At 35.2% G+C, this 22,674-nt stretch overlaps 2 protein-coding genes across 3 annotated transcripts; both read left to right on the top strand.

Moving 5' to 3' along the window:
- Positions 1-3,396: 3,396 nt before the first annotated feature.
- On the top strand, positions 3,397-10,272 carry LOC127494231 (uncharacterized). Of its 2 annotated transcripts, none has more exons than XM_051859955.1 (6): positions 3,397-5,812; positions 7,589-7,678; positions 7,893-7,919; positions 8,059-8,301; positions 9,100-9,201; positions 9,282-10,272. In XM_051859955.1, the coding sequence occupies exons 1-6, from the start codon at positions 5,746-5,748 to the stop codon at positions 9,365-9,367; spliced, it is 615 nt and encodes a 204-aa protein (XP_051715915.1). In that variant the 5' UTR covers positions 3,397-5,745; the 3' UTR covers positions 9,368-10,272. The 2 variants fall into 2 exon arrangements, with proteins under 2 accessions (XP_051715915.1, XP_051715914.1); XM_051859954.1 differs by having other exon boundaries at positions 9,287-10,272.
- A 1,668-nt stretch (positions 10,273-11,940) lies between these two features.
- Positions 11,941-16,512, top strand: arl3l2 (ADP ribosylation factor like GTPase 3, like 2). Its single transcript, XM_051860917.1, has 6 exons — positions 11,941-11,958; positions 14,355-14,498; positions 15,024-15,140; positions 15,258-15,308; positions 16,116-16,301; positions 16,465-16,512. Exons 1-6 carry the CDS (start codon positions 11,941-11,943, stop codon positions 16,510-16,512), a joined length of 564 nt encoding a protein of 187 aa, XP_051716877.1.
- Positions 16,513-22,674: the final 6,162 nt, after the last annotated feature.

The following is a 22,674-nucleotide window of genomic DNA, read 5'->3' on the forward strand; positions in this document are numbered from 1 at the left end:
GTTCAAATTACAGAAAGTTACCACTGATTTTTTTTTCAACACAATTATTTTATTGCTGAGAACAGGAACATACAGAAAAATAAGCATACACAGTACATAACATCTGCAACAACAATAACAATAACACTAATAAAAGACATTAATTGCTGTGATGTGATCTATTCTATACCATCTGCAGGCAACAGAAGTGTCATGTGAGAAAGTGACCCTAGTCTTTACTGGTACATATGGATCTGCCTCCCCCTGCTGACTGGAGAAATCATCTACAGTTAGCTACATAGATGAGATGAGATTATTTGACCTATGACCTGGCCCATTTGTTGCACAGCTAAATCTTGGGGCATTTTTATGAAGGATTTTCTAAATAGTCCTATTTAAAATTATTTTTATACAGTTCAGGGCCGTAACCACCATAGACATTGAGGGGGGCATTGAAGTGCCGAATTGTCCCCCCTAGAATTTGATATTCTTGATGCTGCTCTGCTTAACTCCATTATGCACCGCTCTGTTTGTTGAATAAAAGTTTTAAAAGTTACATTTATAGGCTGCTCTGCCTCAGCAATCTGACAGCACTCATCAAATTCAAAAAGATTTAGATGGCCAATCAAATCAAAGAAGGTGGGGCTTACTGTTCACAGAAGATTAGTGCAAATTCCAATGCTACTATAACAAGCCGTTTTAACATTTAATCCTTAAAACTTAAACCATATCATCGGTTGTCAGCGGGACGGGAGGATGAAGGCCGGGACGGGAGATAGTCGGTTCAGCCCCATTCACCAATAATTATCAGTGAATCCCAGTTGTCCCAGTTGATGAAAGTTTGTAAAACTATCCAGTGTAAAATGATCACTGCAGAGGCGGGTGTTGGTGGTGATTGTCAGCTCTCCATCAAGACAGCTCTTCACAAAATTAATCCACCTCTTCTTCATATCATCGTTTTTAGGAAACTTAAATAAGGAGACCAAACTGTTTTGTATATCACAACCAGGTAATATGCATTTGTGTGACATAGCTAGCTAGCCAAATGTAGGCTGTAGTAAATAACGGTAGTGACAGTAACTCACGATTGAGTGATGAGCCACTGATGCTAATACGCTGTAGTGATTATAGTGTTAGGGGCGGGGGCTCCAGTGCATCATCAAGTCCCGCCCAAAAAATCCTGTACACAGAATTGGTGAAAAACTGTTTAATGGTCTAACTCCACAATTCAGTACTACATAGTTCACAGTCTTTGTAATGTTTCAGCAACATATTTGTAACATTTATAATGTGTTTCGAAACAATTCTCAGAATTGACATTACACAGACTTTAAGTACTAGTGTCTATTTAATAGGTACTAGTATCTAATGAATGAGTATCAGTATCTAATAAATAAAAACTAGTATCTAATGAATAAGTAGTCTCTTTTAAAAAGGTACTAGTACCTAAAGAATAAGCACTAGTAGTTAATGGAATAGCCTAGATACTAGTATCTAAAAAATAAGTACTAGTAGCATGAAAATAGATACTAGTACATTTTAAGGATTGAATGTTAAATCGGCTTGCCATAATATGCCACTTTAGTTTTAAGGTGAAAGAGTGCATGGTAAGATGTTAGTAAACATATAATATTTGTCAACATGTTATATGATAGAAATGCTAAACCACCACCAGCAGTAATTTGATGCAAACTACTCAACTTTTTTTAAAATAAAATTTCGCTGTTTTTAATTGAAAATATGCTATCATACACTGTCAGAAAAAAGGTACGGTGCTTGTCACTGGGGCAGTACCCTAAGGTACAAAGGTACTAATATGTATTTTTACAGTACTATGTACCTTTAAGGTACTAATATGCACCATTTAGGGGTAAATAAGGTACAAAGATGTACCTTTTCACTTTTGTACCTTAGGGTACTGCCCCAGTGACAGCGCCGTACCTTTTTTGTCTGACAGTGTAGGCAACATGATTCATGTTATTCATAACAGAAAAGGAACATTGCATTTTCAATATTAGACATACGAATAAGAGTGAATACGTGCAATGTGCATATTATTTGCAAATAGTTTAAATTGATTACTTCACAACTAGAATTAGACGTAGAACTTCTATCATTCGTATGTCTTTTCATTTATTCCCCTCCTTTATTTATATATATATATATATATATAATAAAAAAAAAATGTTGAAGACATGGTTTTGGCCTTGAGTTCACAGTGTGTTCATGACATTTCTGAAATATGATATTGTGTTTATCTACATGCAAACATACTTGGTAACACTTATTTCCTCTATGAAGAGCAATTTTCCCCTAACATCTAAATACAAAAACAAAACAGTATAGTTATAGGTTAATCAGAAAAAGAAAAAGAAAAAGATTAATTGTAGCGCATTGTAATCACAGTTTGTAATGGCTTTTTGTGTTTGGGCATCTGATGGCAATCTTTGGATTAGGTTATTTTTTTTAATAGTGTTGTGTAGTTATGAAAAAAAAGCGGGTTCCCACTGGAGAAAACTATTAATGAACAGCAATTATGTAAGTGGATACAATATATTTTTTTCTAACTTTCTTTAATTATAAAATAATACTTGCTATATTACGACATTATAGAAGATATACACAAGACAACTTATATTCCATGGACTAAATAAAGATAGCCTATAGAAATTATCTTACAACTTAAATGTAATTACAAGGAAGAGGACATTATAGAAAATATACTAGGAAGAGCTGCTTCATATATGAAATCAACTGTTTGGTTTTCTATGTGTTTATTAGGACATTATAGAAGATATACACAAGACAACTTATATTCCATGGACTAAATAAAGATAGCCTATAGAAATTATCTTACAACTTAAATGTTATTACAAATGGTATTCAAACTAAAACACATAGAAAACCAAACAGTTGATTTCATATATGAAGCAGCTCTTCCTGTTTGCTATGATCCTGTGTGCATCACAGTAAGCAAAGTAGTCAGCTGTATATAGAAATATGTTCCTGTCCACAGGGTCACTGAGGTGATTTGCATTATTATCTGTATGTATCAGTAAATATGCGTCAATCTATGAACAGAGCTCTGCTGTCAAAGACACGCTCACTCCTTCCACTAATCACATCTGAAGCATACAGACAGAATATATCAGGTAAAGTACTCTTAATATATATTTTATGTGCATCTTTTAAGAGAGATTGTGTGTCATTTGGGATTCTGTTTTAATACCATTTGTAATAAAATGGAAGATTAATAGCCTACAGTTTTCTTTACTTCACAAGTTCCTATATTTATTGTTATTTTATTTTATTAAATCTCTCATTAGTTTCTTATGATGGAAAAAATATTTTATAATTAAAGGCCCATTCACACCAAGAGCGACAACGATAAAGATTTAAAAAAAAAATATATATTTTTTTTTTAAGTCAAGTCACCTTTATTTACATAAAGTTATTTAAAGCTTTTTAAATGCAGATTGTGTCAAAGCAGCTTTACAGTGATAACTGGTAAATAATTTTGGCTGCACAGCAGCTCTAGAAGAAAATGGTGTCATTGTCCAGCTTAAGTAAGTTCAGTATTGATTCATTGCGTTGTAAACATCAACAGTTATTAATTTAGGTAATTTATCTATATATAAGCACTGGAGAAAACATTGATGTCATCGTCCAGCTCAGTTCAGTTTGCATACAATGGTGTCAATTCAGGCAGATCAAAAACATTGTTAAATATGAAGTGTCCTCAACTAAGCAAGCCAAAGGCGACAGCAGCAAGGAACCCAAACTCCAACAGGTGACATCAGGTGACCAACAGGCAAGAAAAATGGGAGAAACCAGGCTCAGTCGGGGGGCCAGTTCTCCTCTGGCCAACAACGAACAGTGCATGATTATGATTCAGGCAGCGTTACAGGTCATAAGTCTGATTGGGATTGCAAGAGTCAAAATATTTAATCCAGTTCCATCTAGTTGAAGATCTGATTCATCACGCCAATATTTGCTGTTGTGTCGATGAGGCCTTCACAGGAAATGGTCTAGTTGACCCAATCTCTGTTGACACTTCAGGGATGTGTTGTGGTCGTGTCTAGGCTCAGGTCATCCATCTGATCTGGATACGGCCCGGATCTGACTTACTACGGTAGACCTCGGGATAAACAGAGAGACTATTATTAGCGTAGATGCCATTCTTCTTCTTATGTAACGAGTACATCTGGTGTTATAGGAAGTGTTCCTGGCTCCGGCTGACCTAATTTATGCAGCCTAACAATCCTTTAATAGATGTGAAAACATAAATTGATAATGTGTTATGTGTATGCCAGGTTAAAGAGATGCATTTTTAGTTTATAGGAGAAGGACCTACCGCCTGCAGTTGATTTTGATATTCTAGGTATTAACAACTGGCCAGAATTCTGACATCGCAATAATGTAACTGTAATGCGTTAAGAGCTCGCTCAGATACTGGGGAGCTAAACTATTTAGTGCTTTGTAAGTAATTAGCAAGATTTTGAAATCTATATGATGTTTAACAGGAAGCCAATGCAGTGTTGACAGAACCGGGCTAATATGGTCATACTTCCTGGTTCTAGTAAGAACTCTAGCTGCTGCGTTTTGGACCAGCTGGAGTTTGTTTATCAAGCGAGCAGGGCAACCACCCAGTAGAGCGTTACATTATCTAGGTCATGAACGCATGAACTAACTGTTTCACATTTGTCATTGAGAGCATATGTCGTAGTTTAGATATATTTTTAAGATGGAGGATTGCGGTTTTACAAATGCTAGAAATGTGGCTTTCAAATGAAAGATTGGTATCAAGGGTCCTAACTGACGACGAAGACTTACACCGTGTCCTAACCAGACGCGACGAGCAATTTGACTGTCCACACTAGACGCAACGCGAAAATGAGAAGCGATAAAATCAATCAAAAACCACAGCCAATCAGAAGAGAGTGTGGGTGGGCTCTCTCGGCAAGAGCACAGCAGACACAATGAAATGGGCAAGTACATAGTAAAATTCATAAATATTACACAATTTAAACATTAATTAAAGTACATACTGAGTGACTGAACCAATCTTTGTTATAGAATACACTTGTTTGTTCTTCTTGTGCCCATTTATTTATTTTCAAGATCTGAGGTGAATTAGCCAGTGTTGTTTTCATTACAGCTAAAAAGCTGGAACACAGAATGATATTCAAACTCACATTAGACGCTTTTAACATTAAATGAAGCACATAAACAGTACCTGATATTATCATTGCCATACTTTGTGTTGCTGTTTCAGCCGCGACGTCGCGAAGAAATAGAAACCGTTTCTGAAATAGAATATTCGCGTGTCGCCGTCGCGGCTGGTTAGGACAAAAACTCTGATTAACATGGAAAAGAACCTTTTATCGCGTGTCGCGGCGCGGCGTCGCGTCGTATCATCAGCGTAACAGTGAAAAGAATAGCACAGTCCGCACAACTGTAACGATAATGACACAGAGAAACAATACCGTTCGAATCACTTTCAGAACGATTTTTTTCCAGCTGATGAAGGACAAAAACAATGATAGCCAATCAGAATCCACCCTGCTTTAAAGCGCGCGAACATTTAAAGCGGCAGACAACAAGCTGGTGTGGATGCTAATGTAGGCTAGTTATCGTTCTTGGTGTAAACGTGGTTAAAGTGAAAAAAAAATTGTAAGAGCAGACACTGAGAAAAATAAACAATGACTCCTATGTACAGTATCTTTCTTGATTTTGTAATTTTAATGCCTGAATCATATTCCTGTCATGTTAGGAAGAGGGATCATGAGAGTGTTTGGCGAAACTCTGCTCATCATCGCCTGTCTTCATCTCTGTAAGTATTTCTATGCATTTGCTCTGATCAAGCCCAGACACTTAGTTTAAAGGGTTAGTTCACCCAAAAATGAAAATAATGTCATTTATTACTCACCCTCATGTCGTTCTACACCCGTAAATTAAGATATTTTTGATGAAATCCGATTGCTCAGTGAGGCCTCTATTGAGAGCAAAGCCATTGAAACTCTCAAGTTGCATAAAGGTACTAAAAACATATTTGAAAACAGTTCATGAGAGTTCAGTGGTTCTATCTTAATATTATAAAGCGATAAGAATACTTTTTGTGCTCCCCAAAAAAAAAAAAAAAAAAAAACGACTTTTCAACAATATTTAGTGATGGGCCGATTTAAAAACACTGCTTCATGAAGCTTCTGAGCTTTATGAATCTTTTGTTTCGAATTAGTGATTCGGATCTCCTATCAAACGGCTAAACTGCTGAAATCACGTGACTTTGGCGCTCCGATTCACTGATTCGATTCGTAAAGCTCTGAAGCAGTGTTTTGAAATCGGCCCATATAGATATTGTTGAAAAGTCGTTGTTTTTTTTTTTTTGGCACACAAAAAGTATTCTAATATCAAAAAACTCACATGAACTGTTTCAAATATGTTTTTAGTACCTTTATGGATCTTGAGAGTTTCAGTGGCTTTGCAATGCAATAAGAACAAAGAAACTAAATTACATTTGTTATTTGTAAAATAACACTGCTGTATACATTAAATATAGACCAATCCTTATTAAAACCAATCCTAAAGGACCAATCCTTCAAAAGTGAGTGATTTTATCTTTGTCTTTTGTTGTTTGATTAACAATAATAACTGCAGCAGATTTATTAGGCTGCTGTCACTTTAAGAGCTAACGCACAGATCCAGTATACTGTTACATCACTTTCTCAGTGTTTACATTCACTTTAGACATAACCGACTGTGTTTATGAGGATACTTACCAAAAACGGCATTTTGACATATATGTGTGTAGGCTATTTGACCGTTTAGGCGCGTATCTGAAACTCACAGTATACTTTGTTTATGCGTCTCGGAGCTCGCGCACAGGAGGCCGCCTATCTTTCGTGGCTTAATAAAGCAAAGTTAATTGGAGCACGTTAATAGTATTTCAGAAAAAAAATACTATTTCAGTCTTTCTTCTTTAAAATTTCACGTTCAATTCAATGTGTTACTTGCCAATCCGTTTCTTTGCAATTGCTTGTGAAATTTACTTGAAAATGTCCACAATTTCTTTTCAGCGTAGTTTTTATTAAGTTTTAGGTTTTTAGTATTATTTAATTTAGTTTGCTATTTTAGTACTTCAACAAACTAAACGAAAATGAGAAATGTACTGGCAACTAGCTGAAATAAAATATGTTTAAAAATGTTTATATTTTATTTTATTTCAGTAATTTTATTTTTACATTTTTTTTATGATTTTAGTTTAAGTTAACGATAATAAGTTAACTTACAAGGATGCCTACTTAAAGTTCATTTTTATGTTTTTAATCATTTTATGAACTACAAAACAATCGCAGAAATGTTCATACCCATTGCTAATATACGTACTGATGCTTTCCCGCCAAAATGATGTCACTTTCTGGAGGATTGTCTCTTTTTGTTAAGTTTAAGATAAAAGACAAACAGGATGAGAGAATCAAGAAACATTTTTTAGAAATAGTTTACCCCTATAATTACCAACTGCTAAATGATAAAAGAAAACAAACATGATTTCCATCTTTAAATATTGTGAGGATGAAATAATATTTCATCCTCTCTCTTCTTCTCTAAGACGGTCAAGGCAGTGGACAATCTGGAACATGTACACCGGAAAACTGTTTGAACTGTTTGAACAATACCATCTTATATAACTGCACCAATGGTCAGTAACATTTCATCTTCTTATAAATTAAAACTATATTAAAATGTATCTGGTTGTGTACAAAAATTAGTGGACACGTGTTTTAAGATTAGCTTTTTTGTAATCAACTACAAATCACAAATTTATGAAAATATAGAAGTATAAAATATATAAACAGAAAAACAATGAAGTTTATGAAAATTAGTTAAATCTATCTCATTCTCCTTTTACCCAGGTGATCCAAAAAATTGCATGATAGAAGGTACAATTAATGCCTGAAACACACATTGATCAACTCAATGCTGCTGATTGATCCTCATAAAGAACATTTTTCCATATTTTAAATCTAATTTGTAAATGTATGAAATGTATGACCTTTGACCTTTTGCTCTCCTTCCCAGATTTTAATGTGACCATAGAACCCAGTAGCACCCTCCCAGTCGATGAGGGTTCAGACGTGACCGTGACCTGCATTCATAATCTTACCAACGGCGTCATCAGCTGGCTGAAGAACGATGAATTACAGAAAGGAGAAAATCAAAAAACATTTGAGATCAAGATTATTTTAAAGGACACAGACATCAGCTGTAATGTTGAAAGTCATTGTGGGGTCTTCAACTCAACTATAACCATTACAGTAAAACGTGATTATAATGCTCAGAATTTCTGTTTGTTCAATATTTTTTGACACTGTGAAGCATTTGGGATTATATCATAAAATACAAGTAAATAACGTAAATACTTCCAATAAATACTAATACTAATAAATTCTAATTAATTTTTAAAATTTTATTTTTAATGTTATGGGTTTATATAAAAATATCTTTAGATTTTATACATATATATATATATATATATATATATATATATACATACATACATACACACACGCAGTCGGTCAAATGTTTAAAATAATTACGATTTTTAATGTTTTTGAAAGAAGTCTTCTGCTCACCAATGCCGTATTTATTTGATCAATACAGTACAATACAGTAAAAATTGTAAAATATTATTACACTTTAAAATAGCTGTTGTCTATGTGAATATATAGTAAAGTGTAATTTATTCCTGTGATCAAAGCTGAATTTTCAGCATCATTACTCCAGTCTTCAGTGTCACATGATCCTTCAGAAATCATTCTGATATGATGATTTGCTGCTCAAGAAACATTTATGATTATTATCAATATTATCAGTTGTGCTGCTTCAGATTTTTGTGGAAACCATTCAAAATTTTGGGGTAAATAAGATTTGTTTAAAAGAAATTAATACTTGATCAAAAGTGACAGTAAAGACATTTATAATGGTACAAAATATTTTATTTTAAATAAATGCTGTTCTTTTGAACTTTCTATTCATCAAAGAATCTAGATAGATAGATAGATAGATAAATTAGGACAGGCAATATTTCTAATGTCACTCTTGTTTTCTTTCTGCTTTCAGTTGCAAATAACATGATGATTATAATGATTTGTGTTGGGGGAGCGGCTGCTCTGCTTATGCTGTTTGCCGTAGGCATGAAGATCAAGCTGAGGAGAGGACAAGGTACATCTATAAACTTCTGCCAGTAAACATCTGCACATCGTCCTACTGTATTTCATGGTGTCTCCCTCTTTCTCTCTCAGCACAGAATCAGGCCAGGAAGAGACAAAGACAGCAGAACATGGAGAACATCCACAGCACTGTGAACACCGTCACCAGCTACTACTGAGATTGAGTTTTCCTACAACTGATGAACCCTGATTTCGATCTCGAGTCTAGAGCCATTTCATTTCTACACTCAAAAAATGAGTGTTTGGACTTTTATGTTACTTCCTGTCTCAATTGCCATGTTTGTAGTTCTTTGTAGTTTTTCTTGTTGATTCATCTCATTGTTCCCAAGTGTGTCTTGTTAGTCAATTGTGTATATATATATATATATATATATATAGCCCTTGGCTGCGTCCAAAATTGCATTCTCTTTTGAGTAGGTATTTATTTTATATAAGTAATTACTTTGTGACCACTAAAAAAAAGTGTGTTCTATATAATATGAATGTGTGTAGTATGAATGTAATCCGTACGTACTACATCCCCCATGTTGTCATTATCATGTGACCTACCAGCGTCAGTTGCGTCACTTCACTGCCATTCATAAATCCTCTCCCGTGGCTTCATGGGATAGTAAAGTGTCCATCGTATGCACACTTCAGAATCTCGTCGGAAGTAGTAGATCATCCGGGACTTTTATGAGTGCTGTGAATTCGGATATATACTTCTTTTGTGACATACTGTTATGTCACATATAGTAGTGACATATGCGATTTTGGATGCAGCCCTGGTGTTTCTCTTGTTCTTCGTCAGTCGATGTGTGTTGCCAGTATTTCCTGGTTCTCAGTGTTTTTGTTTGTGGTTTATGATGTTTGTTTGGTTAGTAAAAACCTCTGCTTCACTTAGATCCGCTTCTGCCATCTCTTCTTCTCCTGCTTCATTACATGTTTAGACTCATATATTTTAACCAATTGAATATTGCTTTTCCACAGCTAGCCATATTTAAACAATATTCATACTTTTTAACTGAATAAATGTAACTGTTTACACAATGAACAGATAAATGCTTAAAATAAGTTATTTGAATAAATGCACTTTAATTATTTCAATAAAAATTATAATAATAAATAGCCTAAACTATGCCATGATTGAGTGTATCTTAACACTTTCATTTATGTATGACTGACAAATTTGCAACTTCCATTTTGAGTGGAAGGAAAAACATGCTGTTTTCATGCATGTATCTTTAAATGCAAATGAGCTGCTGCTCCCCGCCCCGCTTTCCAGAAGAGGGCGGAGCCTGTACAGCTTGTGTCTCAGATACTCTGCCAAAAACGAACAAAACATTCGTTTGGTTTTAATGATCATCTCACATCTGAAGCACAAACACACAAAGTTCACATAAACAGTCGATTATGTCTGTGAATGTAAACAGCAAGTAAAGAAATGGCATGTGTATATACATTAGATCTGTGTATTAAAGTGACAGCAGTGTAATATACAGTTCATACTGCTGTTAATATGAACCAAACAATACAAGAAAAACTGAAAATCACTCACTGCTCTTGACTGAATAACTTTAGTAGCTTTAATAAGAATACATTTCTTACATGAATGCTGCTGTTAAATGCTCTGGCGAGGAGATAAAATAGTGGACTGTGTACAGCTCACTGAGGGGAGGAGCTAAGCTAATAGGGCAGATTCCGTCGCCAGTCGTGGGCGGGGCTTCTGGAACCTCTCGATTGGAGAGACTGTTTATGATTTATGGGGATTATAAAAAAAAAAGGAGTGGGTGGATTTTAACTATTATAGCCTGGTTGTTTAAACACACTGTGGACAAACATTTGTGTTCAAACAGCTTATAAAAGTGAATTTTGCATAATAGGTCCCCTTTAAATTAAAAGCAATTTCATAGTTACTTCTATTGCCTTTGAAATATGGTTAAAGTACACTGATGAATATACAAGCATTATGCTAAACTAAAAATATACTTTAAAGCATGACAAAAGATTATTAAAACAATTTCAAATATACTTTAAAGTTGAACATTTAATTTGACATTAGTATAAAGTGCAATTTTTAAAAGTGTGTTGAGAAACAGTGCATTTTACGTACGTATATGTTATGCAAGTATAATTTTTTTAATATATACTTTTAAGATTTGAAGCACATTACAAGCGCACATTCAATACAATTTAGTGCACTTTTTCACAAGGGTATCCACATTCATTTAGTCTTACTATATGTAAACATTAAGTAGACTTTTTTTTAGTTCTCTGAAAAAGTCATGAAAATTTAATAAAATGTTCTTGTTATGCTCCACTCTAAAATATTAAATCTATTTTTTTTTTTTTTTGAGAAACAAACTATAATATTATTTTCAAAAAACCTTATCCAGTAATCGCAAATGACTGAAAAATGGATGAAAATCCACTGGTGAAAGAGTGTTGACCCAGTAGTAGTTAGCAGGGTTAGTAAGTCAGTGTGATTCCCCTCAGCAGCTACTAGAGATAATTCTGGTAAAGTCTCAGTGGGGGTGGGAAGGAGAAAGACACTAATTCCATCTTTCCTAATCCTCACTCTCAGTCTTCTACACTCGTTGAGAGCGTCCAACACAACACAAGCTAACTATCACACTCACAAACACCTGAATATGGGAGAGGGATTAAGATCACAGTGATTTTACACACACATCCACAAACCTGCAGAGACTACGGTAGAATGTAAGACAACCGGAACGGGACAGAAGTCAAGATGGGCGAAGCTCCAAAGGTACGTTTACCACTTTCTCTGTGTCACTGAGGTTTTGGAAGAAGAAGAACACATTCAATTACATGCCAATGTATAAACCCCAAATGAGCTACACTCTTAAAAATAAAGATTCCTTATTGACATCACTAGTTCCATAAAGAACCTTTAACATCCATGGAACCACAAAAGGTTCTTTGGATTATTAAAATGTTCTTCACACTAAGAAAAAAAATGAGAATGGAATGTTCTTTGGGGAACCAAAAATTATGACATCACTGTGAAAACCACCTTTTGGGACCTTTATTTTTAAGAGTGTGAGTTTATGTTCAATAATCTGGATGAATTCTGTGCGCTTTAGGTTTCAGTACAATCTAGTCTATGTTCTGGGACGATTAGCATTGTCTTATATAAAGAGACAGAGAGAGGCCTAAGCAATCAGAGATGGGTCACATGACCCAGATAAATCTCATTACTGTAAGCCTTGACCGCATGAATGGGGTCTGTGTTTTACTCTGAATTAGTCCAATGACAGTGCAATAGTCAACAATTTGAATACAAATATACACTGACATTGTCTTAAATAGATACTTCATGTTCTAGAGTACATTTGCTGAGGCAAAACGCTGTTTGCTTAATCGGTTCACCTCAGAACAAGAAAAAAAGCCTGATAGTTTTACTTCTTTGAAGAAGAAGAACATTGTTATTACTGCAAAGGCAAGCATCACTATTATTGCTCATATATGGATTATTAGGTATTTGAATAAACCTGCTATTTTAGTATCATTATATAATATTACAGTTTTTATTAATATTTTGAATTCGTTTTTATTATTTTATTTTCTGTTTTAAGTTTAAAGTTTTAGTAATTTTGATGTTTTTTGTCATTTTGTTTTTTTTAATATGTCTATATAGTTTTATTTATTTACCTCAGTTTTAGTAAGGGCCGTTCACACCAAGATCTATAACTATAAAGATAACTATAACGATAACTATATTTGCGTCCACACCAACGAACGATAACGGTCTGTTTAAGCTCACGCGCTGCGGTTTCAAAGTGTTTACAACATGTTTTTGCTGTTCTTGTTGCATTTACACAGCTTTAACCAGCAGATGTCCTCAGCATGCTATGTTTTGAGTGAATAGCTAGTGTAATCGATCTAATCTAACAGTGAATTTAGATGATGAAGTCAATATAGTGGAATAAAAACAACACCTAGTCTTTTTTACTGCAACTTCAAAGGTAGCAAGACAATGTTGACAAAACTAGCACTGGATACCTGAGGTCATTTTATGTTACACTGTTTGCTAGCCTGGCATAATCATTAATACTTCTCACTATTTATTCCGAGGGTATGACCGACTGTTTTCCATGTTTTCTTTAAAGTATCCTTGAAAAAGGTTTTGACTTGTCAAACAGTGGTTTTTCTGGACCTCGGCGATTTAACTTCTCCTCAATGTCGTCTGCCAATTTAAATGCGCGAGCCCTTAAATTAGAATGGATTCTGATTGGCTGTCACCAACTGGAAGAAAAAAAAAAAATCGTTCTGAAAGTGATCCCAAAGATATCGTTCCTCTATATCGTTATCGTTACAGCCGTGGTGTGGACAGTGCTATTCTTTTATATTTAGAACGATTTTTAGAACTATATCTTTATCGTAATCTTTCTTGGTGTGAATGGGCCTTTTAGCTATATCAAGTTATACTAAATGAAAATTAGAAATTTTGCCTTATAAAAGAGGTTTTTCATATAAATTTTAATTTGTTGTTAAAGTTTATTTTACTTTTACTTTAGAAAACAAAAGTTTTTGTATGATTTTAGTTTTAGTTTACTAAAATAACCTTGGAATAAACCTCAAATCAAAATAATACAAAATAAATAATTCCTCAAATTAAATTTGTTGTTACTTTCGATCAGATTGGAGTTTTGTTTTGATGCTCTGACGCATTAACCCAGCTAACAATTTTTGGTTCCCAGAACGTTCCGGGAATGTTTGTGGTTATAAAATATAAAACCTATACACTCTAAAAAAAATGCTTTGGGTCAAATATTGACAAACCCAACCATTGGGTTAACAATTTAATTTAAAAATGTAACCCAACAGTTGGGTTTGTCCATATTTGACCCAAAATTGGCTTGAAACAACCCAGCATTTTTTTTTTTTTTAGAGTGTAACAAGAAACATTCCTAGCAAGCGGCATTAATGAAGCTCAAACGGAAAAGCATAACACCAGCAATGCCAAGGTCATGGGTTTGATTCCTGCATGAACTGATAAATGTAAATCTTGAATGTAAGTCGCTTTGGGTAAAAGCCACATGCATACAGTAAATGCGAATGATCCTAGAATGTTATGAATTGGTATTGAACTTTTATCCAAACTGCACATGCTGAACTAATGTAAGCGTTTGTGCTTCTCAGGGTTTGCTGTCGGTAATGCAGAAGCTGAAGGGATCCACAGAGCTTGAGCTCAGGATCGTTCTGTTGGGTCTAGACAACGCTGGTAAAACCACACTGCTCAAGTGTCTCGCCTCGGAGGACGTGAGCACCATCACACCAACACAGGTGTGTCTAAACACACACGATGATTCCTGCTGAAAAGCCATAAACCAGCACGAATGTCCTGGTGGATTTGAGCAGGTTTAGTCTTCTGGTCCCGTTTATTCTGACCAAGAACTGCTCACTTAGACAGGAAGAAACCATTTGACAGACAGATTCATCATGGAACCATCAATGCCAATAAAGAACTTTTATTTTTAAGTGTAAACTAAAGTTCTTGCTAAAAAAATTTTTTAGCATTGAATGAAAAATGGGTATATTCAACATTTCTCACAGTTTATCTGCCATCTTGGTTGGATTTTTTTTTTTACACTAAACTCATTCCAATGCATTATGGGATTATTTTAAATGCTAACTCAGAATTTCATGTCGTGAGCACTCCCATGATGCCTTAAAATGCTGCCTATGTAGGCAGCTCGCTAGGTTTTGGAACAGAGCCCGCAGGAACAAAGACTGTTGTGTCAAATTACACATTCTTTGATTAGCAAATGAAGTTAATTTGGGTGATGTTGACCAGTAAAATATTTTCAGGGCTTCAACATCAAGAGCGTGGCCTCTCATGGGATGAAACTGAACGTGTGGGACATCGGCGGACAAAGAAAGATCCGTCCTTTCTGGAAGAAATACCTAGAAAACACAGATTTATTGGTGAGGAATGATTACTTTGGAAAGACTGCACAGTACTACAGATAAATACCATTCATTTTATGTGTCAAGTGTCACTGTTTGCTAACTAACAAGACTTGTTTGTTGGTTCATCTGTAGGTTTATGTCATCGACAGCACTGACAAGAAGCGGTTTGAGGAAACAGGATTGGTAAGACAGGAAATTATATGCAAATGCCATTCATAGAATCCTCCCGGGACAAAACTTGTTTGTTCTTTGTAATGTTGGCGGTGAGCTGGGTTAAATTACACAGTATAACATGGGGAAACATACAGTGTCTGAGATCTTACTGAAAATCTGTCATTTAAACCTGCAAATAAGAGGACAATTTTACTAATACGGTGCACAATGTCATACTCACAAACACAAAACACCATCATGGTAAAACGCATAATACTAAAATAATCCAATAAACATTCATTTCACAACATACGAGGTAACATAAATCCCTAAAAGAAAAAACTAAGAAACATAATTATTAAAATGAAAAACCATTAAATGTGAAGTGTCACGCAGGGAATTGTGAAAATGACAGTTTACGGCTTTGATGATTTTTTTACTTCCAAAAATGGTACTTTACTGTTAGATTAAATGAAATGTAAGATCTATTACAGTTTTTTCTGTAGTCGCAATAGTCTTTTCTTCCTTATTGTGTTGTATATCTGAGTGAAACGCTTCTGGAACAAGAACAAATGTAGGGCGGGGCTTGATTTTGTCTGTGGGGAATTGATTGGATGGTTGTGGTTTGCTATTGGTGGATCTCATGTGAGTGACAGGTTGCCCCGCCCTCATCATAGGAGAAGAGATGTAGCTGCAAGAGGGAGGGGAAGTTTTGATCAAAGATTACAAAGGAACATGAATTAAAAAATTTTAATGATGTGCACGGATAAATCATTTATAATAAATTGTTTTGATTTCATGCTGACTTTAAATAGCACGCTACATGTGTGTCTGTAGGAACTGTCAGATCTGATAGATGAGGAAAACCTCGCGGGCGTTCCCATCCTCATCTTTGCCAATAAGCAGGATTTAGGAACGGCGTCTCCAGCCAGCGAGATCGCCGAGGGTTTGAACCTGCACACCTACAGAGACCGAGTCTGGCAGATCCAGGCCTGTTCGGCAGTCACAGGAGAGGGAGTACAGGTGAGGGACAGCAGGGGGCGCTAAAGGTTCACATATAAACAACTAACTACTACAAAATGTAACTAATGTGTCTAATTACATTACAGCAGTTTGAGGGGTAAGAACAGATTACCAGGTGCAGCCATCACCTAAATCTTCTTCCATTTTCTCTGTGTATTTTCAGGACGGTATGAATTGGATCTGCAACAACATCGTCAACAGGAAGAAATGAATCTTTCTGAGCTGTACAAGCATATGCACTGCAAAAAATATGTTCTTACTGAGTATTTTTTGCCTTGTATTCCAGTACAAATATCTAAAAATTCTTAAATGGAGATACATTTACTTGAGATGCTAAATGACTTAAAATATTAGGCCTTGTTCTCTGAAAATGTTTCAAAATTAAGTGCGTTTGTTTAAAACAAGAAAAAAATCTGCCAATGGTGTCAGAAAAATACATTTTTCTCTTTAAATTAATTGGATTTTTTTCTGACCCCATTGACAGATTTTTTTTTTGTTGTTTGTTTTTTTTAAGCACAAATACACTTAATTTTGATGATTGTATTCAGAAAACAAGACTTAATATCTTAAGCGATTTTGCTTCTTAAGTAAATGTGTCTTGATTTGAAAATGTTTATATATTTGTACTGGAAAACAAGACAAAAATACTGAGTAAGAAAATAATTTTTTTTTTGTTTGTTTGTTTTTGCTTTATTAAACATTTAAAAAATATACAAAACAAGGTGTCATCACTGGGTGAGGGAACAGTAATAATAATGGCAAAGTAAACAGAAAAACTGAAAAATAAATAAATAAATACACATACATATATACGTACACACACGTAAATACATGGAGTACCACAAATAGAAAAAAAATGACAAGTAGGCACAATAGTACACAATGGGCAAACATAGTAATTGCAACAACAATAGCGAAAAAAAAAAAAAATATATATATATATATATATAAAATAAATAAATTAATAAAAAAAAGAAGGGAGGGGGGGTTGAGATAGGAATAGCATTAAGGCATGTTTTCCTCCAAAAAAGGGTTCCAAACTCTAAAAAAGAGTTTATGCTTCTGTCCCATAATAAACCTGATCTTTCCCATTTTAAGCGCATGTAGCAAATCAAAAACCCATTGGCGATAAGTAGGTGAAACTGCAGACTTCTAATTCATGAGAATCAATCGTCTGGCCAATAAAGTTGCAAAAGCTACACTATCAGCCTGCAGAGTAGTTAGTTTGATGGTGTCTGGTACAACCCCAAACACTGCCATTAGAGGGTTAGGGTCTATTGGTAGAGAGAAAACAATTGAAAAACACCTAAACACTCTCCCCAGAAGTCAAACATCGAAGGCATGTTGGATCAAAATCAGGGAATATTTTATTAAGTTTAGTTCTGGACCAATGAGTTCTAGGCACTACCTTAAATTGAATGAGAGTGTGCCTAGCATTAATTGATGATGAATGTATTCGGTCAAGAATCAAGTTCCAGACATGATCCTCAAATATCAGGTTTAGTTCCTCTTCCCAAAGCTTCCTCAATGGACCGGTTGAGGGGGACTGTTTTGTGTTAATTATTGTATAGATCTTAGAAATTGCCCCTTTCGTGGATTTATATTGCTCTAATATGTCCTCAAGAATATTTTGAGACATGCGCAAGGGGAAGGTAGGAAACTGCTTATGAATAAAGCTACGTATCTGAAAATACCTAAATAAGTGAGAAGAGGGTAAATTAAATTTCTCTTGAAGTTGAGTAAAGGAAGCAAAAGTGTTGTTTATATATAACTGACCAACTGTAATTAAATCGTGGTCTCTCCAAATATTAAAGGCCTCATCCAGTGAAGAAAGTGGGAAAGATATATTGTAGAGAATGGGAGCAGTGAGACTACGGCCTTTAAGGCCTAATGATAGTCGGAACTGAGACCAAATTCTCAATGAATGTTTAACAACAGGATTTTTAGCTACAGTAGTATGTTTGGAAGGGATGGATGTACATAAAATTGATGTTAAAGTTGCTGGGTAAGCTTCCAATTGTACCCACTGGAATTTCTGAAAATGCAAGTCATGTTGGACCCAAAATAGCATATTTCTTATGTTTGCTGACCAGTAATATGTTTGAAAATTTGGCAAAGCCAGGCCCCCCAAACATTTTGGTTTCATAAGATGATTTTGACTAATCCGTTTAGACTTATTATTCCATATAAAGGATAAGATATTACACTGCAAAACCATAAAGAAGGATTTAGGAATAAATATTGGAAGGCACTGGAATAAATGCAAAAATGTAGGGAGAACACCCATCTTAATAGCATTCACCCTTCCTATGAGAGAGGACAGGAACAGAGATTTGACATAGTTGTGGAGAGGGCTAAAATTGGCTTTAAACAAATCTGAATGCTTGCATGTGACCAGGACTCCCAGGTATTTAAAACGATTTCTAACAACTTTAAAAGTGGCGAGAGGGGACAACCCTGTCTTGTGCCCCTTTGTAAATTGAAACAATCTGATGTAACATTATTAGTGCGTACGGAGGCTTTAGGAGCAGCATATAAAATTTTTATCCAAGAAATAAATGTAGGGCCAAATCCAAATTTTTCTAAAACTCGAAATAAATAAATCCATTCAACACGGTCAAACGCTTTTTCAGCGTCAAGTGCGAGCACCACCTCGGGACTGTTAGAATGTGGAGAGTACAGAATATTAAAAAGGCGCCTAATATTAATAAATGAATATCTATCTCGAATTAAACCAGTTTGATCAGGGCAAAATTATTTGGCACATAGAGTTCTCCAAACGGGTAGACAGCTGTTTGGCTAAAATCTTATAATCACAATTCAACAATGATATGGGTCGGTACGAACCACATTCTAGTGGATTCTTATCCTTCTTTAAAATTAAAGAAATAATTGCCTGATACAGGCTTCAGGTTCTGAAGACTCTCTGAAAATACTAAGAGCAAAGAAAATTAGAAAAAGCCCCCTGGGGCCTTGCCAGATTTTAGAGAGGCAATAGATTCCCCAATATCTTCAATTTGAATGTCCCTCTCTAGTGCTTCGCGTGACATTTCGCTAATGGTAGGAAACTCAATATCATTTAAAAAAATTTCCAATTGGGATGTATCCGAGGACGATTCAGAAGTGTATAAATCAGTGTAAAACTGCTTAAATTGGGAATTTATTTCTTTATGGTTGACTGTAATGATTCCTGTTTGTAACCTGGTCTGAGGTATCATGCGAGATGCCTCAGCCTGACGAATCTGGTGAGCAAGTAATCTCCCCGTCTTATCACTTTGCTCATAGACCCGGTGCTGTGCGCGTCATTTTTTTCTGCCTCTTCCGTTGATAATATATCATATTCAGTTTGTAACAATTGACGGTCTTCATAAAGTTCAGGAGAAGGGTCGGAAGCATATTGGGTATCAATATTTGCAATAAAATCAGACAATTTTTCAAGGCGTCTTTTCCTCTTTCGATTTTTATAAGATGAATAAGAAATTATTAGACCACGCAAGTAGCTTTTTAGGGTTTCCCAAATAGTAGAATATGACATGCCTGGCGTTGAATTAACTTCCATAAAGCTAGACATTCTAGAAGAAATCAAATTGATAAAATCTTGGTTACTAAGCAAAGATGAATTAAAACTGACAGTATTTGGGTGGTTGTTGTGGAATCTGAAGTTCGAGCACAACTGGTGCATGATCAGAGATTACAATGCCTTTATAAGAACAGTCGTGTAAGTATGGAAGAAGTTTATGATCCAAAAAGAAATAGTCAATTCGAGAATATGTCTGATGTACATGGGAGAAGAAAGAGTATATCCGTTCTGAGGTTTTCAAATATCTAAATGCATCGCATAGACCATATTTTTGCATAAGTGTATGAATGACTGAAGTATGTATTTTGATAATGCAATAATCTTTTGGAAGATCTATCAAGATGGGGAGACATGACGCAATTAAAATCTCCACCCAATATGAGTGGGTCTGAGTGAATATTAGGGATACAAGTGAAAAAAAAGGAGATAAATGATGGGTCATCATAACTGGGAGCATAAACATTTGCAAGAGTAAGAGGGGTTGAAAATAGCGTTCCCGTTACAATAATGTATCTCCCTTTATGATCCACAATAGTGTCAGAAGCAACCAAAGGATCTTATGCACTAAGATTGCCCACTTATATTGGGTGGAGATTTTAATTGATTTAAAATGACAAATAGAATGAAAAGCTTGTCCCACCCAGCCCTATTTTAATCTTAAGTAGTCAGTGGAACGAAGATGCGTTTCCTGTCAAAAGGCGAAATCTGCCTTTAAACTCTTCAAATGGTTCAACACTCGATTGCGCTTAACTGGATTATTAACAGCCTTACAATTCCAACTAATACATCTCAAAGGAGGGGCCCCATTACTGTTTGTCAAACTACTCATAAGAATAAATATTCAACAAATGGGACAATCTTCTGGAAGAAAAGAAAGGGGAGGAAAATAACACAAAACAAAAGAGAGAAGAAAAAGTAACAACCCCTCCCTCCCGTCCCACCCCATCACTTACCCTCTTGTCCACTCCACACCTACGAACCGAGCTAACACTTCCATCGAAGGAGTGTACGCTACACTGGGTTAACACCCAACAACACAAACGAGTCACTCTTAAACAGAACTCGATAGTGACTCTGCAAATAATATACTGAAATCAAGTTACAGCAAAAATATATATATATTGTATGTTAGCCGAAAAAGGGCAGAATTTCAGAACACTGTGATACGGACTGTAGCCTACATAAAATACGTTTACAGTTATGCGTGGTTCAATAAGTCAATCCACACAAAAAATTGTTTGGCTTTGTAATATTTAATCAAAATCTGAAAATGCTCCTCCTCTCTGCAAAGGTGCCCCTTCTCTAATGACATCAGTTTGACGGCTTGGGTTGAAAATGCTTAAACCACTCCCCTCCGACCGTTAGTCTGCTAAAGAGACAGAGCGCATTTAGTATAATCTGAAAACCACGCCCACTGGGGGGGAAAACAATCTGTCTCCATTGACTTTGTATTGCGTGCCTCCTTGTCATTTCTGACTTATTACAAAAACCAGAACAATGTCTAAAAGCTGCTATGTGACATGGTGTACAGCAAACAAGCTAAAAAACCCAGAACTAAGTTTTTATAAGCTGTCAACCATAAAAAAAAGAATGTTTAAGGACACAAAAGTGGATACAGGCAGTGAGACTGAAACTGCTCTGGGTTCGAACATGATACAGTAAGACAGTACGTTTTTCTTCTTCTCCAGATTTCTTACGTAATAGATTTTGAATTTTCTCTTTAAGACTGAAAGTTGTACTGATCAGCCAAAGCTATGGAAGTTTGTTTCAGCCACGGAATAAAAAAGGAGAGTAATTGCGACTTTTTATCTCAGAATTGTGACTTACTACCGTCTCGCAATTGCCAGTTTTTTTCAGAGTTTTTTTCGTCTCAGAACTGTGAGATATAAACTCGCAGTTCACCGTGGAGTTTGATTGACAGGCGATCTGACCAAAGATAATGCCAAATCCGCCATTTTGTCCGATAAACAAACCAGACAGGAGAGTTATTAGATTAACGTTGGTGGACTTGAACTTGAAAAATGTTGTGTATTGACGTCTTTCCACTGCTGAAAAAACATACCTTCTGTTGTTCAATTATTCGTTTATTTCATGCTATAACTAGTAGTAAAGAGATGATCGGTTCACGTGCCTCTTGAACTGAGGCACAACAGCAATATGTCACGACACAAAACGGTATTTATTGTTTAAATCCCTTTAAAAAAAAAAGAAAGCTGAGACTTTGTTTCATAACAAAAGTAACCTGCTTTGTCTTGCTTCCAAAAGTCTGATTTACAAATCACATAAAGTAAACAGGGAAATAAGGCCCTAGATATAGATGTTATATATAAGTACATTTACATCTGTTTACAAGCAGGTAAACATGGCTGAATTAATTCATTTGAAAATTAATTTCTGTCTTCTCTACATTTATTATTGCTGCTTCTCACATTACAAAATAAATGCTAGCAGGCCTATCTGTTTCCTGTTAGCATGAAGAAGATTTCCTTATTCTTTATCTGAGAAAGTTTCAGAAAGATGCCAGCTGGTAAATGTTCTGGTTAACAAACCCTTCAGTGCAAAACCACTATCACAAACAAACAACATTGTCAACTACCATTCACCTGACAGGCCAAAGCAAGGGTTAGTTTGCAGGCATGAACAATACAGTACTACCTATAAAGTCAATCCCTGAATATTGAATTAATTTCTAATCATTTTAAATAACCAGCTAATATTCATTAACATTCATTAAGAATATAGACAAACTTTATTGTAATTGTCTGGATTGGCAATATGTGGGTAAAATATTTT

The sequence above is a fragment of the Ctenopharyngodon idella genome, chromosome 14, assembly GCF_019924925.1.
Source record: "Ctenopharyngodon idella isolate HZGC_01 chromosome 14, HZGC01, whole genome shotgun sequence".
In the NCBI taxonomy this organism is placed as follows: Eukaryota; Metazoa; Chordata; class Actinopteri; order Cypriniformes; family Xenocyprididae; genus Ctenopharyngodon; species Ctenopharyngodon idella.

Coding starts and splice junctions, on each gene's coding strand:
- LOC127494231 (XM_051859954.1), top strand. CDS start 5,746: ATGTTAGGAAGAGGGATCATGAGAGTGTTTGGCGAAACTCTGCTCATC. Junction 5,813..7,588: donor CATCGCCTGTCTTCATCTCT/GTAAGTATTTCT, acceptor TTCTTCTCTAAG/ACGGTCAAGGCAGTGGACAA. Junction 7,679..7,892: donor CTTATATAACTGCACCAATG/GTCAGTAACATT, acceptor CCTTTTACCCAG/GTGATCCAAAAAATTGCATG.
- arl3l2 (XM_051860917.1), top strand. Junction 14,499..15,023: donor GCACCATCACACCAACACAG/GTGTGTCTAAAC, acceptor AAATATTTTCAG/GGCTTCAACATCAAGAGCGT. Junction 15,141..15,257: donor TAGAAAACACAGATTTATTG/GTGAGGAATGAT, acceptor GTTCATCTGTAG/GTTTATGTCATCGACAGCAC.